Raw genomic sequence first — 20482 nt, forward strand, 5'->3', positions numbered from 1 at the left:
GAGGAGAGAACTCATGTTGCACACAAAGACATGGTTAAGTTCACAGCAAAAGACGACATAACCATTAGATTTTAGAATGCTACCCCCATATTGTATCAGGAAGATTTTCAGTTGCAGAGAAGAGTTGGAAAAAAATCATTTAGGAGACCCTTATATATCCACCACCCAGATGCTAAAACTAATATTTTGCTGTATGTCTATCTGTTCGTTTATCCATTTATCTGTGCAGCTTACCCTTAAGGCATTTCAGAGTAAACTGCAGACATCAGTACACGTTACAGCCCTAAATACTTCAGAAGATACAGTATTATCTGCAGTTCACTATTCGTTTATGGGGGGGGTTTTTAGTGTTTTTATTATTTCAACAGATCATTTGGACAGACCTCCTTCCTAGCAGAACACTAAAAAGGCCCCTATTCCAGTGAGTTATTAGTATGAAATGTTTAGCCCACAGCTGATTCTCCTTGAAAAGGTACTGTGACCACAAGTGCAAGAAAGGAAACTCTAGTTACTCAAAATCAGTTTAGTAACATGACCTCAGGTCTGATAAGGAGAAAAGAATCTACCTTGATCCTCTGTCCATCTATGAAAGCTCTCCCTCTTCAAATTTGGCCCAAAGTCCAGCGTCCCTCTCTTTCAGGAGGTCTTTTCTGATCAAACCAACTTCTCCCTCCCCCTCCCCCCTCCACACTTGGATAACTCCCCCGTGTACATGTCACTGCTCTTGTTGAATGAGCAACTCTCCTTTGTATCCTACATGGCAATGTTTTCTAAACTGTGGGTGGTGACCCATGGGTGCAGTGGTTTTAAACCTAGGGCTGCACATTAGAAGCCCACAGTGAACAACACCAGAACCTCTGTGGGCTGGGTGGGGCCAGGTCTGCACGTTTGTTTTTAAAACTCCTTTGGTTGAGAGTCACTGCCTCAGTGGATCTTGAAATCAGCGCAGTGAGTAGAACCTTTATTTATGTAAAACAACAGGACAGACGAGACAGTATCCATATGCAGCACACTAGGAAGGATAAAACTGAGTTGTAAAAATTAGTTTTCAATAATATACACAATATCTTTATATATAGTGAGCTGAGTCACCAATGTAAAATGTATTCCTTTTGCAATCATAGTCAACCAAATTTACAAAGCTGAGGACCACAGCCCTGAAGAAGCTGATACACAGTCCTGCTCACAGCAGGTGCTCAAAAGTGTGCGGCTTCAACCCAGGGGTGGGCGGGAGCAAAGCCGTGAGAAGCACACTGGAGTTCCTCTGTTACTGGGAATATATTCTGCCACCAGGCTCATGGTTCTCTTGGGGACAACCAGATCTGGGACTAATTAGCACCATTTAGACACAGACATTTGCCCAGCGAGAGGGGGAGTAAACAGAGCAGAGGAGATTGTAAAGAAATCAGAGTAGGCTTTTCAGGGCTGAGCCTAATCCTTACATTTCTATGTTCGAGATTCCGCCTTTGGGTATTAAATCTTCCACTGACACAGTCTACCTAACATCTTCAAGACACTGGGAAGCTCACAAAGTTGAATGGGAATAAACACATCCTGCTGTCGAAGGTCTTATAACTGAGTCGAGGAGAAAGACTACTATAAAAATGGACCTTGACATGAAGTAACAGGTCCAAAGCACCATTCATTTTTCTATCACAACACTGGATGGACTGTTGACTAGAAAGAGCTGTCATTTGGGCCAGCAGAATTTTGGGATACTGAGCCAAAGTCAGCTGCACCTGGGAATTTTCAAAATACTTGGACGTGAGTCGCACAACTGTACTAGGACTGTTTCTCGGTGGGTCAACACAGGAGTGTAACAGAACTGATGGTAAATGACATGGCTATGGACAGCTTTGAAATAACCTTGGTTCACTCCAACATACACTTCTAGACTCTCAATTGTAAAAGCCAAGCGTTCAGATGGGGCTATTGTACCGCATCTCAGAGTCAGGGAAAAGCCATGAGGATGTTCTGCTAGTACTTCTGTCACTCCAATGAACAGTTATTGGGTTGGTGTCAGATCCTGTTCTAAACACCAAGGATACAGCCATTAAGAAGACAACCAAGGTCCTTGATCTTTTGGGAGACAAATATACGAACAAGAAGAAAAGTAGGTACTAATTGTCAATGCAGACAAATAAACTTGGGTGAAGTGAAGACATGGTGACTTGAGAACAGGTGGGCAGGGAAAGCCTCTCGAAGAAGTAGACATTTAAAGAGAGCTGGATACCGAGGTCAGGGAAGGACATTCTGGGCAGTTCGACCGCAGGTGCTAAGGCCCTGTGGCAGGTGCAAGCATGGCATACTGCATGTCGAGAAAGGAGGCCAGTGTGGTTGAAGTGTGTGGGCAGAGGGGAGGGTGCTACCAGACGATGTTGTCAGGGTGCATGGAGTGCAGATCACAAAGGAGCTGGTAAGGTAGACTAATGAGTTCGGGATGGAGGGTCACTGTTGGGTCAAAGCAGAGGAGTGGGATGATCTGACTTTCCTCTTCATAAAATCATTATATATACAGTGAGTTATAGGGAGCAAAAGTAGAAGCAGAGAGAGAACTGACACAGGTAGAATCAATCGGGTGGGTGGGGTCTGTACATGGAGTCAGGGGAGTGAACGGAAGAGTGGGCCACAGATGATTTCTGGCTTACTGGGCTGAGCTAATGGTAGACTGGCAATGGCCTCACCAAAATGGGGGAGCCTAGAGGAGGAGTGTTTGGGGTCCGAGTCATCAAGACTTCTCTCTAGGCCATGCTTAGTCTGAGGAGCTGATTATCAGACATTCGAATGGAAATATCCTGTAGGCAGGCAGATAAAGGGAGACCTCGGGGCTCAAGATCTAGATTCACGTGTCACCAAAAGGTAGATTTAAAAGCAGTGGATTAAACAAAACACGCAGGAGGAGTTCACATGCACGAAAAAGGAGGCCACCTGGGCTAAGCCCTGGAAACCAGTATTTACATTAAATAAGAGAAGCCAGCAAGGAGACCAGGAAGGGCCAGAGAAGGGCCTAGACACACCACGAGCCTGGTGTCACACAAGCAAGCGGGAGGAGGAGGAAGAGAAAGCATGGCAGAGGCTGCCGAACAGTCACATGGGGGTTCAAACACGGCCAACGGATGTGGCAACAAGGGAGCCACTGGTGACGTGTCGCAGCAGTGGTGAAACATGTCACTTCCAGATCCAGCAACTAGGAGGGGACACAGTTCACTCATGGAGCAGGCATGACTGAGGGCAAGGGGGTGTTAGCAAAGAAACTCAGTCAACATGCCCTTGGGCGGGTGCCACCACCCCCACTGGGAACCAGTCCACTCCTGTTAGTACAGACTGCCAGCTTGCGCTCAGGGCCACTGGCGACACCCCAGAGCCTCCCCCAGGCCACCTGCAGCCTTCCAACCTGTCTGTCCCATTCTTAACACTGAAGGGGGTGGGTATGAAAACACCATCTCCCTCCTGCTTCCTGACACCCCTGCCTGTCCTCCCAAGAACCCTTGATGTTTCCCACAACACAGGAGTTGTTCAATTTTGCTGACAAAATCATGGCTGTTCTATACTCTTATCAAAACTGCACCTTTCAACTGCTCCTTTGCTACTTTCACTGCAAACGAACTTGCTTTGAGGAAAGGCAGTGAAGGAGCCCTGTACTGTCTCCCGGTGTCCCCCTGTCTTGTCTCGTGCCGCGTGCCCACAAGAGACCCACAATGGTGCAGGCAGCTCATAGGCTGAAGAGCCTTACCAGCCTGCTGGGGAGACAGACTAACACACGACACAGAGACCAGCTTGGTACTGAATGCTGGGACACGCACCCAGGGCAGAGATACCATCGGTGGCTGTAGCAGCAGAAGAGAGCATTCTGGAAAAGCAGAGCTGTGTCACTAAACCATAAAGGTAGGGCAGGAAAGATACCAGTCCTTAAAGTTCAATAAAAAACAAGACATCTCGCAAGAGGCCCGGAGCCCATCTCGGCAATGTGGGGTATGTGCCTCCACGATACAAGGAAATGAGCACTCACAATGACAGCTGTTGGCTTAATTAGCTGCGTAATTAGTCTCCCCTCGGCGGAGCTGGGCTTTGTCAAGGAGGAGACTTCTCCAGGTGAGATTTTATTCCAAATGCCACACTTCGAGAGGAATAAAGAACAGGCCAGGCAAAGAAGAAAAGCATGTGATATGTTTGTGGGAGGTGGTGAGAAGCCAGAAGGAGCATGTAGGGCACTACTGGGGTCCTTTGGGAGCTAGAACGTCGGAGAGGAAAAGTCTGAACATTAGATAAACTCAAAGCATCAAAGGTCCAGACGTGCAAATGCCCACGGCAGGATAATGGAGATGGACAGAACCGGACAGGGACATGTTACTGGACAAAATACAGACTTCTTCTCCCTGGAGAAAAGGTTTGGTCTTCCTACACTGGTGGCTGTGGCCAACACTACTAATGGGAACCCAGTCTGGGCAAAAATAAGAAGAACATCAACAACACAAATAGCAAAGGCCAGATCCTAATGTGAGAATCAGAAAGTAAACACACAAGCAGATGCCTCCAGCTACGTCACTACCCACGGAACTTCCTAAATCACAGCTGGCTACAGTCACACTCGCTGATGACTATCTAGGACACAGAGGAAATGGCAGTGCTCGGGACCCACACCTCCTGGCTTGGCTGACTGGAGGAGCCTAGGAACGTTCCCCCAGCTGCTTCTATCTTTAATCATTTTCAAAAACAAGAGATGTGGTAGTAGAAGGTAATATAGAAACATGAAGGCACAGCAGCGGCAAGATGATGCTGACCTTGGAGTTGGGGGAGGGGAGACCTCCAGAGCCGAAGGCGAGCCTTTGGGGGTGGTGGCCCTTTATCTCCCTACACATACGCAGAGAGTGCCCTAAATGTAGGGAAAACACATGATGCTGCTCAGGAACCTTCCTGGCCCATGACAGTCAAAGGTTCATAAAGAACCTGAGACACGAAGTCTTCAACTCACATGAGCCCTAGTTTAAAAAAATTTTTTAATGTTTATTCATTTTTGAGAGAGAGACAGAGTGCGAGCAGGGCAGGGGCCGAGAGAGAGAGGGAGACACAGAATCTGAAGCAGGCTCCAAGCTCTGAGCTGTCAGCACACAGCCCGACGCGGGACTAGAACTCACGGACCACGAGATCATGACCTGAGCCGAAGTTGGACACTCAACCAACTGAGCCACCCGGGCGGCCATATGAGTCCTAGTTTCAATCGGCAGTATGAGTTCTAAAGCTCAACAGGATCATTCCAGTAGGACAGTCTCTGCCGTAAATAAAATCAGAGCCTTTCCAAGATCTTCAGGAGCACCGACATCTCGTCTGCAGGACCTCTGCAAGGACACAAGCTCCCTCCACAGCCCTCAGAAGGGCAGAAGGGAACCAGGGGACAAACACAAAACCCCGACGTTATCGTTTCCACTATCCCAAAGACCCCTGCGGTGCATCTACAGAAAAGCCAATGACGAACTAGAGGGAATCTCCACATGTGTACCACGAGCACGCCATCAACTACCAGCCTGGTGATGCCCAGGCTCCTCCGACAGGTAAGGGCGACAGAATCCTGTTAGGAAAGCCTTGAGGTCATTCAGGAGTCTGTCCTCCTCAGTTGTCAAAGAAACACAGATACCACCAGGCTGTGGCGGGTTATGATACCTTCCAGCTTTGGGGCTGGAAGAAGATGTAAAGGAACGAGAATATATCAGAAAACAGTTCCAGCCTCACACAGATAGGGCTTGTCAGCCCCAAGTTTTTGGAAGAATAATCTTCTAATTCGGAACCGTGCCAGGTATCTGCTCCTCTCTCTGAACCACGTGACGATTCAGAGGCAGAGCAGCACGACGGCAAACAGAAGCCATCCGGGCTGCTCACGGAGGGCTCCCCGCACAAGATGGGTTTTCCACGAAATGTGCTAAAGATTCGTAAGCCTGAATCTACACAAAATCGTATCCGGAGCTCGGCACTAAAGTGGCACTCAGTAAGTGCTGACACAGAGGGAGAAATTCTCTTCCCATTCATTTGTGCCCCGGAGACCACACAGGAGAATACTGTTCTACATGTTGGCGTCTGAACCAGCAAGAGGAAAGCCCATGAAAGTGACAGGTCCAGGGACACCACCGCTGGTGCCTGTGCCCAGTCTGCCACCTCATTCCGAGGGGCAGGAACATGAGCATGACCTGGTATAATAGGTCAGCTCAGGAGTGGTCACAAAGGTCCAACGATCCTCGAGAAGAAGCCTATCACCGGAGAGGGCAAAACTCAACAGGCACAGCAAGTGGATGGGAAATTCCTTCCCCAAGTTCAAAGCACACTCTGTCCTGACAAACGAGATGATGATTAAATCTATTGACCTAAGAGACCAGATATGCTTTGGAGGCCCTCATTCTGGGTCCGAGAAGCTGCCCCACTAATTAACAGGTGACAAACCAAACACTATCAGTAGATAAACATTTCTAACCTTCTAACTAGTTTGCCTTTCATAGGATGAGGATGTGGGCCCTAGAGAAAGTTCCCTGATTATTCTTGATGATTAGTCCCAGTTCAAATCTACTTTAGAAAATTCCTATTAGCATCCTATCCAAGGTAAGCACTCGGGGTCTTCTGTGTACAGCAGCCCATGCTCAAGGCCTGTGAATTTCTATCACCTCCATATAAAGATCAAGTGCAGAGGGAGGCCAGGCCAGCCTGAGCATGAGCAATGACACTTGAAGCATCTGGTGCAGCTGCAGGAGGCTTGGCACTCTGACGTCTGTCTGGCCAAGTGACATGAAAGCACTCCAGTAAAAGGAAATAATGAAAAAATTGTTGTAAAGCAAATTTTAACAAATAGCTCTGGAGAAAATTTCAGATTTCATTATAGGAAAAGCACTTTATTTAATGTAGAAAATGTGAAAATCTGATATGACAGTTTTCTATAAATAAAAATTGGAAATCATCATTAGAGGCATTTGTAATTTTCCTCTTTTGTTGGGAATCACAGGGGAAAAAAAGAGGTTTACCAACAAGGAAATCACTTCTCTTTCTCTTTATGCGCTGGCTGAGCCTGTCAGCAGAACCCCAAGAGAATTTTTTTCTCCATCCAGAGGAAGGGTTGCCAGGTAAAAGACAGGAGGCCCAGTTAAATGTGAATTTCCAGGGCACCTGGGTGGCTCAGTCAGTTAAGCGTCCAATTTCAGCGCAGGTCAGGATCTCGTGGTTTGTAAGTTCGAGCCTCGCATTGGGCTCCACAATGACAGTGTGAAACCTGCCTGGGATTCATTCATTCATTCATTCATTCATTTTCTCTGTCTCTCTCAAGATAAAGAAACACATAAAACATGTGAACTTCAGATAACTATACGTAATTATAGTTTACGGGAAAAACTTATGCTAAAACATTATTTGCTATTTGAAATATACATGTAACTGGGTATTCCACATTTTTATTTGCTAAAGTTGGTGACTCTACCTGGAGGCTTCCACTGTGATTGTTTCCATGCCCCCCAGGGTCACCACCCTAATGTCCCCCTGGTTTCAATAACTTCCACCATTTCTGTGAGCAACAGATTTTCAGTCCAACATTTTTACCTTTCACCCCATATGCTGGTTATTTAAAAAAAAAAAAAAAAACAGCTGGAAACCTAATTTTATTAAAGTATGAAATGACTCGGTGCTGGTTTTCAGATTAACAGCCATTCTTGCCCTACACTCACATGGCATTTGTAGTTTCCAGTTATGTCGAGAACAGAATAAAGACCATGGTTCAGGCATATTATGTAATTATTTAGAAACTCAGGCGTGCTCCTGACAGTGTTCCTGACAATGCTTAATTGTTCCTTCACAATTTCCCTTTCAAAACAAACCAAAACCAAAGCCAGAAACACCTGTTGGTACTAAATGTATTCAAATCTGCCCTTTTAGACCAGGTCTTCAGCAAGCTGGAAGGACTGGAAACTGGCCTTCCTGCCAGACTGGGTTTACCTAGAACAGCAGGAACACAGGCACCGTGTTGGAACGCGGAGGCAATGGAATCTTCACGGCAAAATCCTCCTCAGGGTTACAGAGGGCCCCTAGGACATTTGCAGAAAGCATCCCCCCAGTGTGACTTCTTTCTCCACGTGGCTGGAGAGGGCTGACGGTTAGAGATTTTTCCTCTCAGAAGAAGATCTAGGGCTTTGGTCCTGAGGACTCAGGGCGGGTGGATGCTTTCAAATATTCTGACAAAGTGGCAGTTATTAGATTATCTGAAATTAGACCTTCTTGCTCCTCCGGCTGAGTCAGGAAGCAGCGCACCTTTGGAATCCAAAAGGAGACTTATCACCACTGGTTGAGGACAGTTCATACCAGAAACACGTCGACAGAGCCGCACTGTCTCCTGGTCATCCGAATAAGAACTTCAGAAAAGGGAACTTCTTGAAGTTTCAGTATTTGTTTTGTCTTTATTTATTTATGTATTTTAAAGACCAATGGGGAGACCCAGTCTCCATTAAGGAACAAAAAGAAACTCGGCTCCTCTCTCAAACCGTCCTCTCTCCTGGAGTCTCCTTCATCCTAGTGAAACTGACGAAGGTCATTAAACCAAGAAATTTCACGCTGGGGGATATGCGGGAGAGAGACAGGAAAAGGTCGGAGGAAGAAACTTCATCCACAGGACTTCACATGCCACGAAAAGGGAACTGTCTACCTCTGTTCCCTCTTCTCCTTCCACAATGCTTTCGACAAACAGTACTCTGTAAATACGTTCACACTGATCTAAATCGGCTTTGTAAGATTTAGAGAAACAGGGACGATAAAAATGGCTTTCCTCATCAGTCAGGGCAGGACAGTTATTGAAGAAATTGCTGGACGATCAACCGTCCACTTTGAAAGAAAATACAGTCCTAAATCACAATACAGAAAAACCGAGGCCTCCAATGTGCCACACACAAAATATTTTCCTTACAGATTCAAACCTTAAACAGAAGGAAAAAGTATTGAAGAAAGTATTGGTTATAGTGCCAACCTGTTTGGGTTTGAACGCTCACTCAAACACTCACTAACTTGTGACCTTTGTAACCTCCCTCTGCCTTGCTTTCCCCACTTGAAAACAGGCTAATCCACAGATGATTAAATCAATTAATGTGCATAAAGCTAGAGTGGCAGCACCCGGTTTGTAATAAACACTGTATAGGTGTTATTTTTATAATTTCACAATACTTCGAAGAGAAAGCCTTCCGGGGAAAAGAGAAAAGCTAGGAACATAAAGAAAAAGATGCATAGAATGGACATCATACAAATGAGTATGTCCTACATGTTAAAGATGGACCAAGGGCCAGAAGAAACTGCTACAGCATCCCCAGCACAGTGAGGGCTGTCAGCCCTGATGAACCAGGAGCTCTTGCCAATCAAGCAGGAAAAGGAACAAATCAAGAAAATCAAAGGGCAAAGGCGGTGAACAGAAAATCTCCCGAAGAAACACAAAGGGGACAATAAATACACGAAAGAATGTTCACCATCTCTAATAATTAGGGAGACCCAGGCGACAACCAGTTTGCCAATCTGAGGAAAACAGAAAAGTAGTATCATGGCGGTCACTGCAGGGGGGTCTGAGCATAACCTAACAGGGAGTGGATAAAACTGTCACAGGAAAAAGTGTCTGTCGGCATTAATCATATCCTGGAATCAGCAATCCCGCTTCCTGGGACAGCACAAGCCTAGAGACGTAGAGGCACACAGCTGTCCCCTATCTTGCGGTCTCTAATATTGAACCAGGGCAAACAACCTTGTTCGTCAATGAGACTTTTACTGTTTCTCTTCTTCTTGGCACAAAACCGACTCTATCCTGATTTTTTCTAAAATGCTAGGTTTTTTTTCTTAATTTACAAGTCCTAAGTTGAAAAGACATGACAATTTTTGGTAAATCTGTAGCAAAGGACATGACAATTTTGGTAAACCTGTGGAGTGTCCAAAGGCAAGCCTTCCTGACAGTTCCTACATGGAATACTATGGAGCCATATACAAGAGTGAACTCGGTCTGCTTGTGCTGAGCTAAATGATTCTCGTGACAGTAAGCTGTGTGAACGCACAAGCTGGGTCTGTAAAGCTTTTTTAGTGGAACAGTATGTGCATGCATACATTTGTATCACCATAAGCATAGAAAAAAGCTTCAAAGCATATAATCTAAACCTCACGGTGATTTGTTTCTGGACAGCAGAGTTGGAGTGGAGAAAAAGGAATTACATTTAAAAAATTACTGAAAAACTGGTGCGCCAGGGTGGCCCAGTCGGTTGAGCATCCAACTTCAGCTCAGGTCATAATCTCACAGTTCATGAGTTCAAGCCCCACATTTGGCTCTATGCTGACAGCTCAGAGCCTGGCGCCTGCTTTGGAATCTGTGTCTCCTTCTCTCTCTGCCCCTTCCCTGCTCATTCTCTCTGTCTCTCTTTCTCTCTGTCTCAAAAGTAAATAAGCATTAAAAAAAATTTAGGGGCGCCTGGGTGGCTCAGTCGTTATTAAGCCTCCGACTTTGGCTCAGGTCAGATCTCATGTTCGTGGGTTTGAACCCCGCATCAGGCTCTGTGCTGACAGCTCAGAGCCTGGAGCCTGTTTCTGGTTCTGTGTCTCCTCCTCTCTCTGCTCCTCCCCCTCTAATGCTCTATCTCTCTCTATATCAAAAATAAATTTTAATAAATAAATAAATAATTTAAAAATTATTGAAAAATATTTTAAGATATTATAAGATATGACAGGTACAATACTATACCACACACATTCCAGTTCTGTAGAATGCCTGCTATACACAAAAGGAAGGAAATAAAAATACACTGTTGCACAAAAGAATTGGGTTGATAGGTATTTTCTCCTGTGCTTCCCTGAATTTTCCAAATTTTCTACAGTGAACATAGATTATCCATACTATTTTACCATAAAATATAAGTAATCCACATTTTATTAGTAGCTTACACTTGAGACAAACATGGAATGCTAGTCTAGTAAGAAATAATTAAGAATACAATAATATCCTAAAAGGGTCTTATCAGCTCTTTACCATGCACAAAAAAGACTTAAAAAGGGAAAAATAAAAACTAGACAAAAATATTAAAATCATTTGGGGAAAAAAAAGTGCTACAGCAAGTGTTACGGTTGTTCAATGGTAGCGTAGTTAGGACTGGACTTTTTTAAACTAGGCACATCTAATAAGATCTCAGTTCTGTGACGTGGCATCTAACGCATGAAGGTAACACTGACCTTACCTTCTTGACATGAGGGCGTGCATGACACTATCACCCGAGGGATCCAGGCAAAGCTTGTGCATAGAGCCAGCCAATCAGCTGAATGGACGTGTTGAATGAAATTCTACTCTCGTGGGGGAGGGCGGGGCGTGGATTCAGATCACGGTGGGTGGGATGGTTCTAACAGGAAAGGACACAAGGAACCTCTGCAGAGACATGTCTACCACTCACAATGCCCACCTGGCAACATACTGGCCGTTTTCGCTCCCGTGCCACATGCTGGCCAGTTACTACAGCAATGAATGATGAACCAACTGTGTCACGGCGCAAACACTCCCTCCTAAAAAGATCTGACCTTTCCATCTTCCTAGAGTCTCCTTTAAGTTAACTGGTGGTCAGAAATCCCACCAGAGCCAACCCAGGCTCTCCAGGAATGACCAGGGGGCCCACATCCGTGAGCCCGAAAATCAAGGAAGGGAAATGAACTTCAGATGCCCTGCTAGCCTAGGAGACAGAGGGCATGGAGAACTAAATGGGCTAAAGTTTACCAAAACATCTGGCTTTTCACACCGCCTGAATCAACCATAGGAAAACATCCGCCTCCTTTCATTTTTGGATGAAGGCACAAGGTATGGGAAGAAGGCAGCAAAAGTATGCACTAAAAAAAAAAAATAAAAAAAAAAATAAGTCAACCTAATGAGAAAACAAGGTTTGAAGAAACTAGTTTCAGAATGGCAATGCAAACCAGATGACACTGGACCAAGCGCTTCAAACATGGTGGCCTGGGCAGGGAGGAGGGCAGCGAGGGAGGAGGGGCTCCCCAGAGGATCCACACTGCTTCCCAAGCAAGACAAAGGCTACCAGGCACCACCCACAGGCACGAAGCACGACAGTCTGCCCCCCAGGTGTACAAGGAGCATGAAGAATGCAGACGGAAGAGGAAATCTTTGTCAGATTTGTTGTACACCTTCTGATCTGTCCATCCACCCTGTGGTGAATTTGTGGCCCTGGTGGGAGAGAGTCCCAGTAAGCTGATGATCCTGGGAAAGAACTGAGGAGGTGGATTCTCAGAGTCTGACAGAATCCCAGCAGGGTGGCAAATGTTAAAGTCCACTATGTGGAGAACGTGGGTGTGTGTTTTCAGTCAACTGGTACCACACTCTAGGTCTACTTTAAGCCAAGTAGAGCCGGTGTCTCACTGTGTGCCCAGCTGGCCCAAGGCAGCTCACATGGGGCCCAGACCCAATGCCATGGGAGAGGACCTCCTTTGTGTATAATTTAAGATTAATATGAAACCTTCAAGTTTGGTTTAATCAAAGGCACCTCAGCTGGGAACTCTGTGAGTAACAGATTCTCGGGGGGGGGGGGGGGGGGGGGGGGGGGGGGGGGGGGGGGGGGGGGGGAAGTGGCAGTTCTTAATCCACCTGCCAAAGGTGATGGATTCCCAGTCCAGTGATTCTCGGGTCAAGAAAAATATCAAAGGGAAAAGCAGATCCCAACAGCTGACAGGTGTACACTGATCTCCACCTGTCCTCTCTGCACTCTCCTCCCTCAAGCAGAAGACACTACAAATTGTAGGGAGCTCACCATGGACACCACACAGCAGGGAGTCCAGATAAACACATGAGGGCCCACACCAGCTGTGAACCCACACACCCTGTGGACTCGGGACCTACGCTGGCTCGGAGGAGAGTGGGAGGCAGGCACCTGTCAGCACCTGCCACTCCCTTGTTTAAGGTAAGCAAAGGCACCCCACATCTCTCCAAGTGCAAGGAGTGGCAGAGCGAGCAGGTCTCCAAAGACAGGAGTGATCCATTCCCAAGGGAAAGCAGAAAGAAAGGAGTGGAAGTCAAGTTCTGGAGCTCAAGCAGCAATGAGAGACAAGTACCTTTTCCTCAACAGACTTCCATTCTTGCTCAGATGAATCACTACAGACAGACACCAAGAGCCCAGCCTCAAAGCTGGACTGGGGCTGCTGGCCCTTCCCACTGGGCCGACCAACCATAGGGCCCCATCACGGCAGGGGTGAGCACATGGGCCACGGACCACTAGGGGCTGGACCAGAGCCCGACACCCACAAAAAACCCACTCGAGGAAATCAATCATGAGTGTGTCAAAAGTGACCTGGAGGCCCAGAGAAAAGGAACAGCCTGAGGCTCTCTAGCCCCCACCCCCTCCAAACTCCCCTCCACTTCTAGGATGCAGGGGGGACGAATTCACTGGACATCAATCTGCAGTGAAAAACTGCTCTCACACAACCACAGCTTGACAATTCCACGCAAGCCAAGGGTGATAATATCACTGGGGTTTTTGGTTTGTTTCTGTTCTTCTCTAGGGAGGTGGGGTGGGGGTACAGGATTAACGAAACCCTCTCTCAGTCCAGACTGGAAATTCTCTCACACTTTCAGACAGCTCAGTGTTAACACAGCAATGTACATCCCAGCACTTATGACACCAAGAGAAGGGACTCTGGACTGGTGTGAGGTCAGATGACAAACCAGAAAGCTACGCCTCTGCTTGCATCTCCTGAGACAGCTGTTCCAGCTCCTCCAACATGAAAAAGGAAGAGGAGGGAATAAAGACCTCGGTTGAAAGAGAGGGTTGGGAGACCCATTAGGAAGTCCAGGGCACCATGGCTGCTGGAGCAGGTGCAGCACAAAGCAAGTTGGGGACTTTCACTGACCAAATGAGGTCTAATTTGCCAAGGCACCAGGATGGGGCAGGGTGGGGACCAGGACAGGTTGGGGGGCCCAGGGTGGGATGTGGGGAAGGGGTGAGTAGGGAGAGCAAGGAGGGCTGTGTGTGAGAAGCCTGGTGCCCTCCCCAGGTCAGCAGCATCTGGAGCTGTTTCTCTAGCGGACAGTAAAGAACTCGATTACATCCAGTTAACTGTGCTCTAAACTGATTATGCATGTGCTGGGCTAATGGATTACATTAGCAAGAGGAAAAATCACATGCAATCAATCTCCATTTACTACAGGCCACACCAGTGCCTAGAGAAAAACTGACTCCCAACCACCTCCAGTCCCCACCCCAAATCTATGGACTTGTGACACCCTGAGACAGTGTGCCCCCTGGGCGGCAGGGCGAGTCTGTCTTCACCACACTGCAGGACAGAAAGGCTCGGCGCAAGCGCTGGAAGAAGCCCTTCTCTGTGTCACTCGGGGGTGGGTGAGAGAGCTCCCCACCCCCACAGCAGAGCCACAGCAAGCCAAGGGACATTCATTACCCAACGACTAATGAGACCAGACTAATGACCTACGGCTCCTGACACACAGAATTCTGCTCCGAATATGGGGGACATTCACCCCTGGGGTTGTGTCGACCAAGGGCACTGTCTGGGGCCTTCTTTCGGTGCTGGTCCCCCAGTTCTATCCTGCACCCCAAGAGCATGGCCCTTCCCCCTGCACTGCCTTTTATGACCAGGACTTTTCTCCATCCTTTAAATTCAAGGGGGCGGGAGGAGCGAGGCCAGGGAGGATGCGTGTCCATAGTTCAGCAAAATACAAATGGAAACACACAAATGGCTTTCTGCCATCCACTCTGGAAACTGCCTGAACTGGACTCGTTAGGTGTGACACGTGAAGGCATTCTGGGGGACCAAAAAAAAAAAAGACAATCTTAGAGAATCCTCCAGGCCCCAGGCCCTTCAGAAGCAAAGACAAGGGCATGGCACACTGTTCCTGGAGGGTGAAGCATGGAAAGTTCATCGCCTCCGTGCAGGTTTTATAATCCATCTAAACGCCTTTTCCCCCAAACGGAAGAGGACAGCTTCCTGTCCCCTCTAAACAACCTGCATCAACAGTGCGGACAGTCTTCCACGGCCATGGGGAGTGCTCCACACTAGTTCTGCTCAGTCGGGCCCTTAGGAAATAGTTTTTCCTTCATGTTTTCCATCAGGTTTTCTTGACCACAATTAGCACCACCTTTGGCTACTAACTGAAACTCAACACCAGGAGCCTTTGCTGTCAACAGGGACACAAAACTCAGCCTCCAGGGAGGTTCTTGCCGACTCACAGCCGGGGGTTAGCCGCCTGGTGTCCAGACCTCCCCCCTGCACATGCCAGCCCGTCCAGGCTGCAGTCGCCAGACAATTCCAGAACCCTCTATTCCCACTGCTTCACTTCTGCTTTCTCTTCCTTTCCCTAAAGGTTTCTCATCCACTCTAACCAGGCCTCTCACCAAGCTGAAAATGAGCAATTATAAAAGGAATTATAGTTATCAATCTCGACAGAGACTGATATGGGGAAAGGACCTAAAGTCTTCCTATTTGAAGTCTCCCTTTAAAATCACCAGGAGTAGAAAGGGGATTAAAACTAGTTCAGGGTCAACACAAACGCCCCCTGGCCTCAAAGATGTGGGAAGCCCCGAAGATGTGGGAAATGGCGTGAAAGGAAAGAAGGGAGGCTGATAATAAAAGGGAGGAAAATGCAAAGAGAGAGTAAGGGTATGGAAGGCGTGTGGGAGGAGGCTGGGCAGATTTATGGCGATTTGTACCTGACTGTTCATACTAAAGCCATTATGGGATGATTAGAGAAAAAGGTGAGGCTTTAAGTCCAGTGAAAATCAATAGAAACGTCTGGAGCAATTCTGCCTCGCAAGTGAAAGGACTATTTACAGTATCTGAGCACCTCCTCCTCACCATTACCATCTATGGAGTGAGAGAAAGACCTGAGAGGGACGGAGAGAAGGAGGGAGGCAAAGAGAGGAGTGGTCGGGAGGGAAGGAGAGGGGAGACAGAGGGAGAAGAAGAGGATGGAAGCAGCCCAGGGGAAAGAAGGGGAAATGCAAACACGAGGAAAAGAAAGGGGGACAGAACAAGGAAGCAAAGGGAAGAAGAACAAAGGAGCCCTTTAACTGACTCTAATTTTCCCAACAGTATGTTGGGAACTTCTAGTTTTTCTATTCTAGTCAACTATTCATTGTATTTATCACCCATCTCCCTGCAAGGAATGGAAGCGCTCTGAGGGCAGGATTTTTTTTGTCTGTTTTGTGCGTGGAAGTGGGCACATGCCCAGAACAGCACCTGGAATACAGGAGGTGCTCAATATGTACTTGATGAATGGATGAACAAATGAATGGATGAATGAACAAATGAATGGATGAATGAATGAACAAATCAATCAACACACAAATGAACTACGGCCTCCAGAGGCTTTCAGGAGAGAAAAGACGAAGGGATATGGGGTGTGGACAAGATGGAAAGGGAGAACACGAGCGTGCAGGAGAAAGGGACAGCACAGGAGCACGAGGACACACAAACGCCACAACTAACAACTGCAAGGTGAAAAATGCCAATTGTAAAGACATCGTCGATGCGGAAGTATCAGGCTGCTGTCACCAAGACCGGCCCTCTGAAACGGGCATCTCTCCAAGACAACCTTCAGGTACCAGAAGCTGCCACCACATCGCAGCTTTGGCAGGAAGTAGAGACCAACTCCCCTCTGACACCAGGTTACCATCCAGCTGCCAGCCCCGCCATGACACAGCCCGTCCCCCGTCCCCAGCACACAGAGACGCGAGGCATGCCTTCCGGAGGCAGCCCGGGGCTCACCTTGTACAGCTTCAGGCTGGCCTCGTGTCTGGAGTTGACCGTGTGCAGCCGAAGCTTCTCCAGGCTGTTGGTGTAGTAGTCACACGCGTTGCACTTGAGGTGGACAGGGTTGCCGATGGCCACACACTTGAGCCGCCACTCATTGGCTTTGCCGCCCTCTTTGATGTGGGCCACCAGCTGGTACTTCTGCACGTGCTTGTCCGTCTTGCAGTGCAGCTGGAAGTTGGCCTTGAGCTGGGTGTTGTAGCGGCAGAGTTTGCACTGGTAGGAGTCCCCCATCACGGCTTTCCACTCATCCTCCGGGAGGCTGCGCTCCACGTTCATGTGCAGCCCCAGCATGTCCAGGTTGTCCGTGGTGAACTTGTTGCACACAGCACACTGGAAGAGCTTCAGGGACGGGTCGTTGGTCTGGATAAAGCTCTCGCCCAGGTTCATCAGCTCCTCCGACACCAGCTGCCCGCCCCCGAGGCGCATGTCTAGGGGGATCTCACCGCCCACTGTGGGGAAGGAGAGGGGAAGAGCGTCAGCGGCCAGGCTCACAGCTGCGGCTGAGGCACCACCCAGCCTCCCTGACCCCAGCCCAGGTTCCAGGAGAAAAATGATCCCGTTTCAATGGTTACAAGTGGTACTAACTGGAAACACTGCCGCCGCCCGCCCCTCCCCCCAAATCAACATTGTGCATTCAGATCTTTCCTGTGGACATTCTGAAATTTGCAAAACGCTTTATGTTTTTACCCCCGCTTTGGAAAAGAACACCTAGAATCACAATCCCTGGAATATTTTAATCTGGTCCCTCACTCCGATCCACGAAAAGATAGGAATAAGCATCATTCACTAGACATAACAGAATCTGAAACTCCAGACCACTGATGTTGCAAGTGAGTTACAGCTGCAATCTAAGAGATGAAGCCTTCGTGGTAGAGCAGAATCCGGCCCCGAATGTATGTAAAGCAGCACTGCCCAACAGAACCTTCTGCAGTGATGGACACAGGCTGTACCTGCACTGGCTGGTGTGCTAGTCACTACCCACATGTGGCTGGTGAACACTTGGAATACAGCAAAGTTATAAGCAAGCGACTTACTTTTTTATTTTATTTATTTTTAATTCATTTAATTCAGATAGCCACAGGTGGCGAGTGACTCCAGCGGTGGCGAGTACAGCTCTAAATCTGAGATTCAGGGGCCGGTCTCCCTATTCCTCATCATGCCCTGCGGGTCAATATTCTACCTGCCTGTCAATTGCGCCGGCTCCTCCCACATGTCCCCAAGAATACAATCAGTCCCCTTTTCTGAGCCCCCACAGTGCATGAAACGTTAGGTCTGCAACGGGACACGTCACATTCTCCTTCGTCATCAGCCACAGGCAGAGCCACATGCTGCCTGGTGGCCCCACCAGGGCATCGCCTCTTTAGGGCAGGGGTCCAGGCTTCTCCTGGCCGAACTTCTAGAGAGTGCCTAGCCCCCCACACAGATGCTGTGCAGGACAAGGGGAAAGGGGAACCAGAATGTTACAGGTTCAGGAAGTCGATCAGATGGGCCATGAAATGCAAAGGTCAGTTCACAGTCCCCAAAAAGGGTCTGAGAAAGCTCTTCTCTGCCTTCCTCGCCCTGGCTGTTTTTCAGCCCCTCAGTGCCCTGCACAAGGCGGGGATGAGCTCTCATCTGCCACTGGGAAATTCACACTGCAAGCTCTTATTTATACCGCAAAGAAGGCTTGGAAAGAGCAGCCTTCTCTCCATTACCCAGCAGCATACAGTCAGGCAGACCACTGAGCGCTGGCTTCTATTTTCTGCCTCTCCCTCAAACACACGCACACGTGAGCTATCATGTCTTCCCCTGCCCCTCCCCGATTGATACGCAGACTTGAACTTTTACATGTGCTTGGCCTTAGGTTTGGTTTGGTTTGGTTTTTTTTAATGACTGATTACAATCCAAGTTACCACCTAACCAAATAAAAGATTTTTTTTAATGATTTTCTTATTTATGCTACATGAGGCACCTCTAATGAGAAGACCAGTTAGGAGGTTTCACCGAGCTGACTGGCTGTGTGAAGCCTGTGGACGATCTAGCAAGCCACAGAAATCTTTCACACATGCATTCCAGAAGGCTCAGGAAGCTTTCTGCTTGTCTTCTCCACTGCCATCTCCCCCAGTGAGAGGAGCCTTAACTAAAACATTCTTTTCAGGACAAGAGAGAAAGAGAGGAGGCGGGGGGGAATCTAAAAGCTCCGTCCCTTAATGGGCACAAAGGCCAGGTAGCATCCATGAAACATACTCGGTGTTCAGTAAAAGCGGAAACTGCCCAGAGGGTAAGACAAGGAGCAAACATATATTTGTTTCTGATGCCAACCACCTGAAGCACAAATCTTCTCCACTTTTTAAATTTAACCTCAGCACATCAATATTGCTCTAAAGAGAAATTCAGCTGTCACTTGCTGGATGCCTGAGTAAAAATGAGAAATCCTCGAACACACAGAGGAAATAAGTCCCTATTCCCATTCTGAGCTCTTGAAATGCAAATCAAAGACAGACACAGAGAAGCCGTGGAATGAAGGTGACAGGCAAGCCAAAACTCCCTCCAAGAACTCTACCGTGGAGGGACGAACGCAGGGCTCAGAATCCTACAGATTTGTAGAGCTAGAAGGAACTAATTCAGCCTCCAGGAAGTGGTAGGACCTCACTCATTTCTCAGGAAGTTAGGAAGAGCGACCTTGTACGTGAGAACTCAGCAAGTGTTTACTCTTGAAGTTACACCAGAGAGACCATCATCTTGGGGGGAGGGGGGCACCTCCCCACACGCACCCAAGTCTAACACTAGACACTAGAATTTACACCCGGGCACAAGAGCCCGCCCATCAGCACACCACCAGAGAGGCCCATGCATTTAAAGACACGTTCTAGACTCAAAGGCAGAAGTGGAGGGCCTTTTAAATCTATACAGCTGCTCTACTGCCAGTCGCCACCTGGGAGAGCAGATGCTCCGGCTACCTGTTTCTCTGTGCTGTGCTGAGCTTCGTCATCTAAAGGGACGTCTGGAAGGATATTCAGAGAGCTTCGAGCCTAGTATCTTATCTACAAATGGCAGCAAAATCCAACCAGACCAGACCAAAGGGTGCCAGCCCTCTCCTTAAAGCCCTCCAGAAAGAAAGCCTCCCCAGAAGCAGCATCTGTTTGGTATCACTAAAAAGAAGGTTCTGTCAAAAGACGTATGAGAACAATAACTTTGTAAGCAGGAATGTATTTCACAGAAACATGCTCCCCCCCTAGAGAGCCCAGTAATATCTAAGAACACCTACAGCCTTCTCACAAACGGCTTCAAGAAAGATCAGCAGAGCTGCAGACAGGACTTCATGTTTTGGCTCTTTCACATTTGCATATACTCACTTCCACGGGAGTCCTACGACCTACACCTTAAGTCCTCTGGACACGCGCTCTCATACCCACACCCTCTCAGGCTTCCAGGATAGAGGATCTGGGACCCTCACTCCATCTCAGCAACTCTTCTGGACCAAGGGCACAGAAGGTTTCCAGAGACTTACCTTGGCTGATAAGCAATAACCCTGAAAAACTCAAGGGCCTTTGCTTGGCTGACCTGGAAAAAGTCCTTAGAAGGAAACGCTCTAGTCTGTTTAAGAAATAAAATATGGATCTGCTATGGAGGTCCAGAACACAGGGATTTATTCTATGAGTTCTTTTCCATCTGCATATGCCCATGATACATGATGCCCCGCAGACTC

At 47.9% G+C, this 20482-nt stretch overlaps 1 protein-coding gene across 1 annotated transcript in view; it reads right to left on the reverse strand.

Annotated features, from left to right (window-relative positions):
- ZFHX3 (zinc finger homeobox 3) overlaps positions 1–20482 on the reverse strand; it is a 233639-nt gene that overhangs the window by 132523 nt on the left and 80634 nt on the right. Inside the window, exon 3 of the mRNA XM_029925069.1 lies at positions 16747–17243. Within this exon, the coding sequence (XP_029780929.1) occupies positions 16747–17243 (497 nt within the window). The remainder of the gene's footprint in view (positions 1–16746; positions 17244–20482) is intronic.

This window comes from Suricata suricatta, chromosome 16 (genome assembly GCF_006229205.1).
Source record: "Suricata suricatta isolate VVHF042 chromosome 16, meerkat_22Aug2017_6uvM2_HiC, whole genome shotgun sequence".
Classification (NCBI taxonomy): Eukaryota; Metazoa; Chordata; class Mammalia; order Carnivora; family Herpestidae; genus Suricata; species Suricata suricatta.